Source organism: Dendrobates tinctorius, unplaced genomic scaffold (genome assembly GCF_039654945.1).
Source record: "Dendrobates tinctorius isolate UK_male_01 unplaced genomic scaffold, ASM3965494v1 ptg000093l, whole genome shotgun sequence".
NCBI lineage: Eukaryota > Metazoa > Chordata > Amphibia > Anura > Dendrobatidae > Dendrobates > Dendrobates tinctorius.
In genome coordinates this window covers 15,065,813-15,078,221 of record NW_027361761.1, presented here as the reverse complement: position 1 = coordinate 15,078,221, position 12,409 = coordinate 15,065,813, and the positions used below count along the sequence as shown (strand labels likewise).

The 12,409-nt window shown below is 41.6% G+C and overlaps 1 protein-coding gene across 1 annotated transcript in view; it reads right to left on the bottom strand.

Moving 5' to 3' along the window:
- Positions 1–12,409, bottom strand: part of LOC141098570 (cytochrome P450 2B4-like) — a 98,902-nt gene that overhangs the window by 32,139 nt on the left and 54,354 nt on the right. Inside the window, exon 8 of the mRNA XM_073586475.1 lies at positions 9,119–9,260. Coding sequence (XP_073442576.1) covers positions 9,119–9,260 — 142 coding nt within the window. The remainder of the gene's footprint in view (positions 1–9,118; positions 9,261–12,409) is intronic.

Genomic DNA, 12,409 nt, shown 5'->3' with positions numbered 1-12,409 from the left:
CAAAGGGTGAGTCATCTAGGTAAGAGATTGAACTGAACCGTGCAAAGTCCAGATCAGTGGTGTTATCGTCTTTGTGTGTCTCAGAGTTTGTATGTTGTGAGAGGCCATGAGAATTGGCTAGAGATAGATGCTGGGATACAGTTGGGGAGGTGGAGCTGTTGAAGTTGCCTAGGATAAAGATTGTCAATTCTCAGGACGTGAAGTGTGGTCGCAAACCATAAAAGTGGTCAAGGAAGTGGGTGGGTGAGCCTAAGGGCTGGTATATGACTGCTACTCTGAGGGAGAGGGAATGGAACACACTGATGGTGTGAACCTCAAAAGAAGAATGGCATCCAATCGGCCTGCATTCATTTATTGCGTTAAAAACAAGAATGTTGTTGGCAGCGAGGAGTGTACAGTTATCATGGAGTTAGCAGTGATCGTACAGCAGCATATATGCATATTCCTTGTGTTGTAAACTGGACGTGGATAAGCCTTATGCTCACTATTACATTTCTGAGAAGTAATTATTGTGAACAGCCTGCAGCCTCCTCAGATGATTTTTCACCCAATCGTGTCATTGTCTGGGCGATAGGGGCTAGCTGAGAGCTATTCGCTAAAAAGATCACAACCCTTGTTTCTGTATTGCTCAAGGCCTGTGAGCTCTGTGATTATTGCATGAACACTCCAATTTGATGTCCACGGAAATGCAGCCTTTCTGCCTTATGGATACAGATGGTTTCCGAAAGCTGATGACTGTCGCAGTCAACCCAATACCTGTTGCCCATTCACCATTACTTCCCTAAGAAAGATGTTCCTGTGCTACAGAAGTCGCACACAACATCATCTTTTCCCTGAAAAATTCTATGTCTGCCAGGATGCATTTCAGCAATGACACCTGGATGAGCAAGTTTAGCAAGAACTAAACTACTAAACAGCTAGGGTTGTACAACTAAACCACTACACACCATACAATGCATAACTAAACTAATAGACAACAGGGGTTGGAGAAGTAAACTGCTAAACAGCTATGATTGCAGAAATAAACAAATTTACACCAGAACATCGAGGGCTAAATTAAATGGCGAATTTAGTTGCTTGGCTTGGAGAGCTAAACTAGTACACACCAGGGGATGGAGAATTAAAGCAGTAGACACCAAGGTGTCACTAGACACCAAGTCTTGGAATCCTCAGGGCTTGTGGAACAGACCTCTGTATGCAACAGTTCCTGCAGTGCTTCTGCCTCCTCCACCTCCTCTAGGGCCATCAAATGAACCCTCAACCCCTACCTTAATTAAACACACGTTCCAACATTGCAGAGAGAATCCCTTTCCCACCTCCATATTGCGCAGCCAAGGCTCACCATAATCAGGCAGTGTTTACAATAATATGACTTGGAGATTGCAGTCATTCAGATCAACAGGTGTGGACAGCTATGCATGCCGAGTTTGAGCAATGATTATCTACACTCAACCTGGAACCAGGGAAGGCCATGTGTGATAACCGTGCAAACCTGGTGTCAGCCCTACGCCAGGCCAGCCTTACACTTGTGCCTTGCATTGATCGCAAACTCAACCTGATGGTACAGCAATTCCTCCGCCACTGTCCAAGCCTGGATGCGCTGATGCAGAAACCACTGTCGTGCTGACTTCCATCAGTCCACTTCAGTTGGTATAGAGATCTTTCAGACTACCTGTTAACTAGTTGATATGAACTATGACCACACCATAGAATTAAACTCTGCACATGTTGCAGAGACTGTGGCAGCACTGCCGAGAGCTAGTGCAGGATGACATTTTTCATAGCCTGGCACAACGCAGTATGGACGTGGTGCAATTCACAGCTGCGTACTGGATACAGATGAAGGACCACTGCACCCTTCTGTACATTTTCTTAATGGGTATTAAGATGGTTAGCAGTGATGATGCGGTCATCAACATCACTATTACTGTCATCTACATGCTGGAGCACACTTTAAATAATGTGTGCGAGCAGGTGGTGTTGGTCCTGGGGGAAGAGGACGAAGCAGAGAAGGATAACTTTAGAGTTAACAATATCTATAAGTTCAGGTCTGTCATTTCACAGATGTTTGCCATGAGAGGAACAAATGGAGAAGGACCATGAAAAGGACGAGAAGGAAGAGGTGATGGACGATCAACATTTAGGAGATGAAGATGATAATAAGTCCCTCTAAGTTGTCCGTGGTTGTCAGGAGGGGATGGAGGAAGAAAGCTTGAGTGTAATACCATCACCCACACACTGTGGAATTGGCCCTCATGAAAGAGACCCACCCATGAGCGCCTTCTTGCAGCACTATCACCAACATGATTGTTACCTGTATAGTTATTATTCCAAACTAGCTGATGAGCCCGGCGCTGCCCGGGCATAGTAACTAACTGTGGTTAGTTATAGAAAATTATAATTATCCTCCTTCCCATAGTCCCGTGCCCATATACCCATCATACACATCCACGATCCCATAGGCCCGTGCCCATATACCCATCATACATATCCTCCATCCCATAGTCGAGTGCCCACATACCCATCACACATCCTTCATCTCATAGTCCCATGCCCATATACCCATAATACATATCCTCCATCCCATAATCCCGTGCCCATATACCCATCATACATATCCATCATCTCATAGTCCCGTGCCCATATACCCATCATACATATCCTCCATCCTATAGTCCAGTGCCCACATACCCATCACACATCCTCCATCCCATAGTCCCGTGCCCATATACATATCCGCCATCCCATAGTCCCGTGCCCATATATCTGTCATACATATCCTCCATCCCATAGTCCGGTGCCCATATACTCATCACACATCCTCCATTCCATAGTCAACCATTATGACATCATAATGAGCGGCGTCAGGGCTTGCAACCTTTGATGACATCAGGGTCGCCATGGCAACCATTGTGACATTATAATTAGGGGCGGGGCTTGATACGCACACACTGCTTCCCCAGTACACAAATAGGGGCATTATGACATCATAATGAGGGGTGGGGCTTGACGCGCACACACTTTTTCCCCCAGTATGTAGATAGGGGCAAAATTGTTTGGTGAATTGGAACGTGCGGGGTTAAAATTTCGCCTCACAACATAGCTTAGGACGCTCTCGGGGTCCAGACGTGTGACTGTGCCAAATTTTGTGGCTGTAGCTGCGACGGTGCGGATGCCTATCCCGGACATACAAACATACACACACACTACACACATACACACATACATACACACTTTGAGCTTTATATATTAGATAATGCAAACCACTCAGTTGCCAGTCTGTTCTATCCACAATACAAAAGTAAATTTTGCCTGTTGATTCCCCCCTAGAAAGGGATGTGCCCATGGTGCAGCATCAAAACATTCTGAAAGACAATCTTGAGAGTGGTTTTCCCCAACATAGCAGTGAGGCACAACGGTTGAATCGCAGTGATAGCCTTCCAACCACAGAAATGTTCAGTTGTCAACGCAAAAATATTAGCATTCTTGCAGTGCTGTAGTCCTGTGTTACAACCCCATCAAGGACAGCATCTGCAAAGAGTTTGTATGTTCTACCCATGTTTGCGAGGGTTTATTCCCAGTAATTATTTTTCTACCCACACTACAAAGACATACAGATAGTAAATTTAGATTGTGAGTCCCAATGATGATAGTGCAAGTAATGTCTGTAAAGCAAATGTTGAATTATTTGTGCTATATAAGTGGTAAAACCCCCCCAAAATTGAAAATGATGCTCAACCACACTCAGGTGGCACATATATCAGTTTCATAGATTACTGTTGTCAGAAAAATGTGAGGATAGTAACACAGGTAGGTAGTTGACTCAAAGAGCTGTGGAGGACTGCCAGTATCGGAAACCTACTGCTACAGGCAACACTCATGAATGAGACCCAAGGCGGAATCTATACGTTTACAAAAATTAGTGTCAGACACTAACAAATTGGCAGTAGCTTTACTACAGTAGAAATAGTATAATAGGGACTGACAGATCGTGACTACACCCAACCCAGCTGATGGGCATGAAAGCTGGACTGTTCACATTTCCACAAATTATTGCTAACATCTCCAGCAGCAGCAGCAGCAACAGCAGGCACATACAAAAAGCCCCACTAAAGACATCAGAGACTACAATTGTGCAAGAACAGTGCAGCACACTAAAAACTAAAACATCCAGTAACAGAAGTGGTCAGGTGTCTTTGGATGCGATGTCACTTTAGTGGTTCACTAGTGCTTCAGAAACATTAACACCTACCCCACATACATCTCAAACACCAAGCCTAATCCTCCTTCCTTGATGACCTAACTTTTTCCCAGTCATGTTGCTCGGAGAGTGTGCTAGGAGAACACTATTAGCAACTAATAATAGAATTTTTACTTTGCATAACCTCTGCACACAGCTGAATTTCAGCAGTATAAAATTAGAAGGTGAAATATGGCATGATTAGTCATGTTACTCACAGCAGAAAGAATTGTTTCAGTGTCAATGAGACCTGTATGACAAAGACAATCTGCTCCAAAAAATTTCAAAATGAGATATCTACTACTGTTTGACATTAGTAACAATTTTTTTTCCTGTGTGGATGAGGCCTATATAAGGCTAGTTTCACACTAGCGTTTATTCCATGCAGCGCACGGTGCCGCTAAGCCCCACCCCTTGACGGCTCACTGCCCGCCCCATCCGGTCATCGCCGCCTACTATCGCACATGGACGCATGTGATCTGCGCACCCTATCTTTAGCATAGGGTGCGCAGATCGTGCGCTGGCCATGCGGCTAGTAGGATTTTAGCGTGTGCTGCGCACTTTTGAAGGTGCGCCGAGCGCGCCAAAATGCAACATGCTACGTTCGGCCCTCTATGACTTTAGTAACAGAAGAATTTTGGGGGTACCTGTCGGTAAGGCTTGCATAGCATTGAAAAAACACAAAAGTTGAGCTTGGTTTGAGTTGGTATACATGCAGCACATAAACGCATGTTCACATGGGCCATAAAATATACAAACCTACAAGAGACAAATTGAGCAAAAACTCTGCTGTAACTAAATAAGTAAAAAGTAAAAGAGCATTTTAATAACAGAAAGTTTTTAGTAATACTGTTTTTGATTAAAAAAAAGCATAAAAGCCATCCCACCGTCGACAAGGTGACTCTGATTGGGACGGTCCTACACTGTCTAATATTAAAAACCTTACAATGCGTCAGAGTTGACCTCAGTGTGTGAATAAGGGCAAATAAAAGGACTGTGTCTCACCCAGTGGACACCAGTCTGGGAAAGGTCATACTTTGGTATACATGCGTTTATGTGCTGCATGTATACTAACTCAAATCAAGCTCAATTTTTGTGTTTTTTTATTTGTATTTTTGCATTCAGTGCAAACCAGGGTGCGGCCTCCCTATCTTGAGCTGGAAATTGTATTTCCCAGACTGGTATCCACTGGTTGGGATCTGGTCCTTTTATCTGCCCTTATTCATACACCGAGGTCAACTCTGACACATGGTAAGGTTTTTAATATTAGACAGTGCAGGACTGTCCTGATCAGAGTCACCTTTTTGATGGTGTGCTGGCTTTTATGCTTTTTTTGATCAAAAACAGTATTACTAAGAAATTTGTGTCATTAAAATGCACTTTTGCTCTTTACTTATTTTAATTACATCAGGGCTTTTGCTCAATTTGTCTCTTGTAGGTTTTTGTATAAATAGAATCATAGAATCGTAGAGTTGGAATGGACCTCCTGGGTCATCTGGTCCAACCCCCTGCTCAAAGCAGGATTCGCTAAATCATCCCAGACAGATGTCTGTCCAGCCTCTGTTTGAAGACTTCCATTGAAGGAGAACTCACCACTTCTCGTGGCAGCTTGTTCCACTCATTGATCACTCTAACTGTCAAAAAGTTTTTTCTAATATCTAATCTGTGTCTCCTCCCATTCAGTTTCATCCCATTGCTTCTAGTCTTTCCTTGTGCAAATGAGAATAAAGATGATCCTTCTACAATGTGACAGCCCTTTAGATATTTGTAGACAGCTATTAAGTCTCCTCTCAGTCTTCGCTTTTGCAAACTAAACATTCCCAAATCCTGCAACCTTTCCTCATAAGACAGGGTTTGTAGTTGAGTTGATGCTCCAAACAATTTCAAAGTGACATGTCCTCTTCTGTATGACATTAGTAACAGAAAAAAATTTAGGGGGCCTGTCGATAAGGCCTGTATAACATTGTCTAAATACTCCAAACAATTTCAAAGTGAGATGTCCCCTACTGTATGACGTTAGTAACAGAAGAATTTTTTGGAGCCTATCGATTAAGGCTGGTTTCACACTTGCATCTTTTTGCGCATGCGCTTTTTTTTCCTATACTTAACATGTGTGCGCATAGTCATGCGTTTGTACGCGTTTGCATGCGCATGCGTTTTTTTGTAGTGTGCGCCCGGGCGCACAAAATGCATCCTGTTGCATTATTTGTGTGCTCGACCTGTCTAAAAAAAAACGGATGAGCACGCAATGCGCACGAAATTCACACAAAAACACATTATAGTCTATGGGTGTGCTGACGTGCGCATGGTTGTAAAAACTATGCGCAAAAAACAAGAAAATTCATAAAAAACGCATGATGCGTTTTTTATGCACGTTTGCACTGCGCACGCAGCGCAAAAAAACTCAAGTGTGAAAGTAGCCTAAGGCCTGTAAAACATTGAATAGATGTCCCAAACAGTGACATGTCCCTCACTGTATGATGTTAGTAACAGAATAAATTTTTTTCCGGCCTGTCGATAACATCTGTATAGCATTGACAAGATGATCCAAACAATTTCAAAGTGACATGTTCCCTACTGCATGACATTAGCAACAGAAGAATATTTTTGGGCCTGTTGATAAGGTGTGTATAACATTGACTAGACGCTACAAACAATTTCAAAGTGACATGTCCCCTTCTGTATGACGTCAGTTACAGAAGAATACGTTTGAAAAAAAATAAAATAAATTAATTTTACCGTGCAACAGCTCTGCGCACAGAACAATTTCATCGCCACTAAATGAAAAGGATGGATATAGCTGGCTGTATCACCTTTATCAACCGAAAAAAATAAATATTTTAATTACCGCCACAAAATGTATACGTGGAATACGGCGGGCTGTATCACATTAAGCAACAAAAAATATAATTTTTTTTTAATGCGCATTAGGTCTGCAGAAAGGTTCATATCACCGCCATAACATGAAAATGAGGGATACGGCAGGCTGTATCACATTCAGCAACAGAAAATATTACAATTCTTTTTTAATGCACGTTACGGATGCAGACAGGTTCAATCACCGCCACAAAATACCAACGTGGGATACAGCAGGCTGTTTCACATTTAGGCTGGTTTCACACTTGCGTTTTTTGCGCTGTATTTTAGCGCTAAAAAACGCATGCGCTTTCCCCCCCCTATATTTAGCATGGGATGCGCTTATGTGCGCATACACATGCGTTTGTATGCGTTTTTACGCACATGCGTTTCTTTGTGGTGTGCGCCCGGGCGCACAAAATGCATCCTGTTGCATTTTTTGGGCGTCCGACTTGCCTAAAAAAACGCATGCGCGCGCAATGCGTTTTTTTACAGCAAGACACCCATTGTAAGTCTATGGGTGCGCATTGGCATGCTCATGTATGCGTTTTTTTGCGCATGCGTTTTTTTGTTGACCATTAGACAATGGAAATTAGGGGTTTGGGTTAGAGTTAGGGTTAGTTAAGGGGTTTAGGGTTAGGGTTAGGGTTTGGGTTAGGGTTAGTATGGTTTGGTTAAGGGTTAGGGTTTAGGGTTAGTTAGGGTTTAGGGTTAGGGTTTGGGGTTAGTTAGGGTTTAGGGTTAGGGTTAGGGTTTGGGTTAGGGATAGTAGGGTTTGGTTAAGGGTTAGGGTTAGTATGGTTTGGTTAAGGGTTAGGGTTAGTATGGTTTGGTTAAGAGTTAGGGTTAGGGTTAGTAAAGTCATGGCTTGGGTTAGTGTTAATCCTAACCCTATCTTGATTTTTTTGGTGAGGCCAACTAATGTTGGAAAAAAACGCAAACGTGGTAAAAACACACTAAAAACGCATACAAACGCATAAAAACGCTGCGTTTTTTTCATGCATGCGCATAAAAATGCTTGAAAAAAACGTAGCAGTTGTATGCGTTTGTATGCATTTTTTCCATGCGCTTTTTTGAGGGAAAAACACACTGCAAACAAAAGCAAGTGTGAAAGTAGCCTAAGCTAGTGAAAAAAAAATAACTAGAATGCTATACTTGTGCATGGAGCACATTAGAAGCAGTGCACCTGTAGGACACGTGCCCCGCTTGCTTTCTTTGTGGATCTCAATAATGGCCAAAAAAAGTGCTGGAAGGTAAATTTCACAGCCACACTGGACATTAGCTAGCTACACTATCTGACTGATATACAACCACCTAACTAACTAGCTAAAATCATGCGGCTAACACTGCCAACATGAGGAGCAGCCGCTCTGTGCTGTTACCATGTTAAAATGGCGCTAACACAAGATGTCCACTATTTTTATGGCGAGGACATGTGATTTCAGCAGTCAATGGCACAAGCCGTTGTGTCAGAACATTGTGGATGTTTCCTGCTACCTGATTCGCTAGCCGCAATGTGCACACATAAAGTTAGGAAAAAAGAAATGACTGTTTACAAGAACACCGCACCTTTGAGCTCTGCAAACTCCCTCCCCTCATCAAACACGAGCCATACACTCATGATACATCGTCATTATTGTTGCTAATGTGCTGAAAATACTATTGTGGGAAACCAAATATTTTCTCCTCAATTTTACCAAATGTTACCGATTTTTCCCGATTTAAAAAAAATTTTGCTCGTGTTTCCGACCACTAATCTGAATGTGCCATATTTGTGACGAATTTATCTTTGGCGACTGTTTTCTGAACAAATTCGCGTATTACTAATCATGACCAGGTCCTCTTTATGACAAGTACACAATTCTTACAATTGCATTTATATAATACAATGACATTAATAAGCGGAGGGTGATTTAGTGCCCATTGCGGTACCATAAATTGCTGCATTGATGCAGTACAAAAATCTATGTTTGTATCTGTTTCAGTTCATTTATCAGTCACAATTTCATATTACTCACGTACTTTGGATTTCAGGATATTTCATCATTAGCAAAAGGCCCCATCGCAGAGTGGTCGCTGTGGTCTCCATTCCAGCAGCAAATAAGTTGTTCACCAGTTTGACCAAGTTTATATCATGAAAGTATAACGTAGATTCTGGCTTACCCTTTGTAAGATATAAATATACAGTTTGGGTAATTAGTTTGTTTTATGAATTCAATTATGCAACTTAAAGCTTAAGATGATCTGCAGCACAATATTTCCATTGTCTGTACCCCAGGACCAGCAGCCTGCATTCACCAGTTTGCTACTGACTCCCTATAAATAGCAGACAGGAAGGATGGGGATATAGTTTGTGTATCAGATGGTTTCTTGAAAGATTGAGTGACAAAGGGGAACAGAAAGTGCAGCAACTGGTGGGAGACGATGTTTGATCCTAAAAAGACTAAGGAGGCTTTTTTATTTTTATTTTTTTAAAATGTCAATAAATGGAAATATTGTTCATATCCAAAATGTTAAATCCCCTATATACAAATAACATAACAACTTACATCCAGATATCAGGGGATGGACTTCTAATCTTTAGATTTTTGATATTGTTCAATAATTTTGATTCTCAAATCGTCGGACAGTTCTCTTCTTCTCTTTCTGTTTTTCATGCTTAGCGTGGAACACACAGACACACAATGCAAAGTCAACTTCTAACCTTTTTAACTGGTTTCAGGTGTGATTTTCATATTGCCCACACCTGTTTGAACAAGCATCACACGCCTGAAACAGGGTTATCTATATATATAAAAGTTGTGACCTGCCTTTTTTTGAGCCGGGCATTATATTGATGTGGTCTCCCATAGCTGTGCATCCATTAGCTGGCCCCAGTCCTTCTCTGCCCTTATCCACATGCATGTCACTTGACACACTGTAAGGTTTTTAATATTAGAGTTAGAACTGTCCCAATTATGGTCACCATGGAGTGGTGGGATGGCATTAGCTGGCCCCAGTCCTTCTCAGCCCTTGTCCAGATGTATGTCACTTGACACACTGTAAGGTTTTTAATATTAGAGTTAGAACTGTCCCAATTATGGTCACCATGGAGTGGAGCGATGGCATTAGCTGGCCCCAGTCCTTCTCAGCCCTTATCCACATGTATGTCACTTGACACACTGTGAGGTTTTTAATGTTAGAGTTAGAACTGTCCCAATTACGGTCACCATGGAGTGGTGGGATGGCTTTCTCAATATTTTTTAAAGAAGTACTGTATATTATTTTGACGCACTATGCTATTTATTTATTTATAACAGGGCATTTAATCATTATGCTTCTGTCTTTGGTTAATTTTGGAAAGGTGTCAATAATTTTATCCAGACCGTTTTGGGCTTGTGTGTGAAATTATGCTCAATTTACCTTTTTTCCCCTTGTTTTGTGTTGCTCGAATACACACAAATGAAATAAACCTGTTTAACAAAACATGTGTGATTGCAATCATTTTCTTAGAGAAATAGCTCATTTTCTGAAGCAATTTCAAGGGTGCCAACATTGTAGAGAACAACTCTCTCTGTAGGAACCGGCACCCCTATCAAAATCTATGCCAATAAAATGGAAAAGTTGCAACTTGAACATTGACTACAAATTCATTTAGCTTATGATTGTGGCTTTGTTGACCTAGGTATGGATTGTCAAAACATGAAAACTCTTTCAAGCATCATATAGTGTGAAAAACTTGTTCATCATAAGGCATAAAAATGGGGAGAGCAATCTAAAACTGCACCTTCTAGGATACACTGAAAATTCAGTCACAATGCATCAGAAGAATCTAAACAGATGGTGGGGAAAAAGAGATACATGGAAGGTGGTGTTGGGTAGGGAAGGGTCTCAGGGTCTCTAGGAAGAATTGGATATGTGATTGGGCCATCCAGTAGGTCACAGCAAATTAGATTGTGACTTCCTGCCTACGTATTAGTGCAGGCACTGGACTAGCGGTCATGCAGGAAATCACATGATGCCCATGTTAAAAGTTTTACAATATATCAATTTAATTAAGATTTTATTGGATGACATTAAAAAAACACTGCTGAAATATATTAATAGTTAGTTAGCATTATATAAAGGGAAAAAAAAAAAACAATTTTAAAGAGTGCTTCTGTAAAGGCAGTCTGACAGCAATTCTGACCAACAGGGGTAACTGGAGACCTGCTTCTTAAAGGGACTCCTAATAGCACAGAATAACTGTTCAATCTAAGTCCCGTCACTCAGTGTATCACAGAAGGGACAATCGGTTGAATACACCTTTCCACTTGCTTATTTTCCCTCAATTTCCACCCACCACTTTTTTGTTTGACAGCGCAAATTTCATAGAGCCAAAGAAGGATGGAGATAGATGGAAACCAAGCAGGTGGGAAGGAGTATATACAGGGCGTGAAAAAAGTATTTAGTCAGTCACCTATTGTGCAAGTTCTCCCACTTTAAGAAACTGAGAGAGGCCGAGGCCTGTAATTATCAATAGAGGCTGACCGCAACTATGAGAGTCAAAATGAGCAAACAAATCCAGAAAATCACCTTGTCTGATTTGGCAAGATTTATTTATTTTATTTTTTTAAGTGGGAGACCTTGCACAATTGGTGGCCCACTAAATACTTTTTTCCCCCACTGTAAGTGACTGGCCTCGCTACGAAGCACCAAGCGCCTGTACTTGGTTAGAACAGTCATTCTGCGCTGACAGAGTTCCTTTAATCAGACCTTCCTGCACTATTTTTCAGTTATACATGCATTTAAGCATTTATTCCCCACAATAATCACTCAAAAGCAGATGGCACAATTTGTGGAGCCTTTAATGAAGAGATCTGAGAGCACTTCGGACATGAGAACCGCCCTCCAGAGCACTTGTCGGAGATGTGCTCGCTACGGTAAGATTTAACTTTCACATTCATTCTAATGCTAAAACAGTACTAAACTGTATGATTGTATTCCCATCTCTAAGATCATATCCCAATATGTAGTAGGTGTAGTAATATTTGTAAATATCTCCAATTAGAAATGTAATAGTTCTTCTGAATTGCTATGTCATTTACCGCATGTGCAGGGCATTGCAGAAGCTTAAGTATCCATGGTTACAACTAAGGATGAGTGAACATGCTCATTACTCCTTATTAGTTAGAGGTCCAAGTATTACGGCATTCGAGATACTCTGTACTCATCCGCCATGCCTGATCCCTCGTTAAGCACTTTTCACGGCTGTTTTTTAGCCAATAAACATGGGAGGATTACCTGACAATCATGGAAATGTAACGACCACTTTTGCTTCTGGTATTACTATTA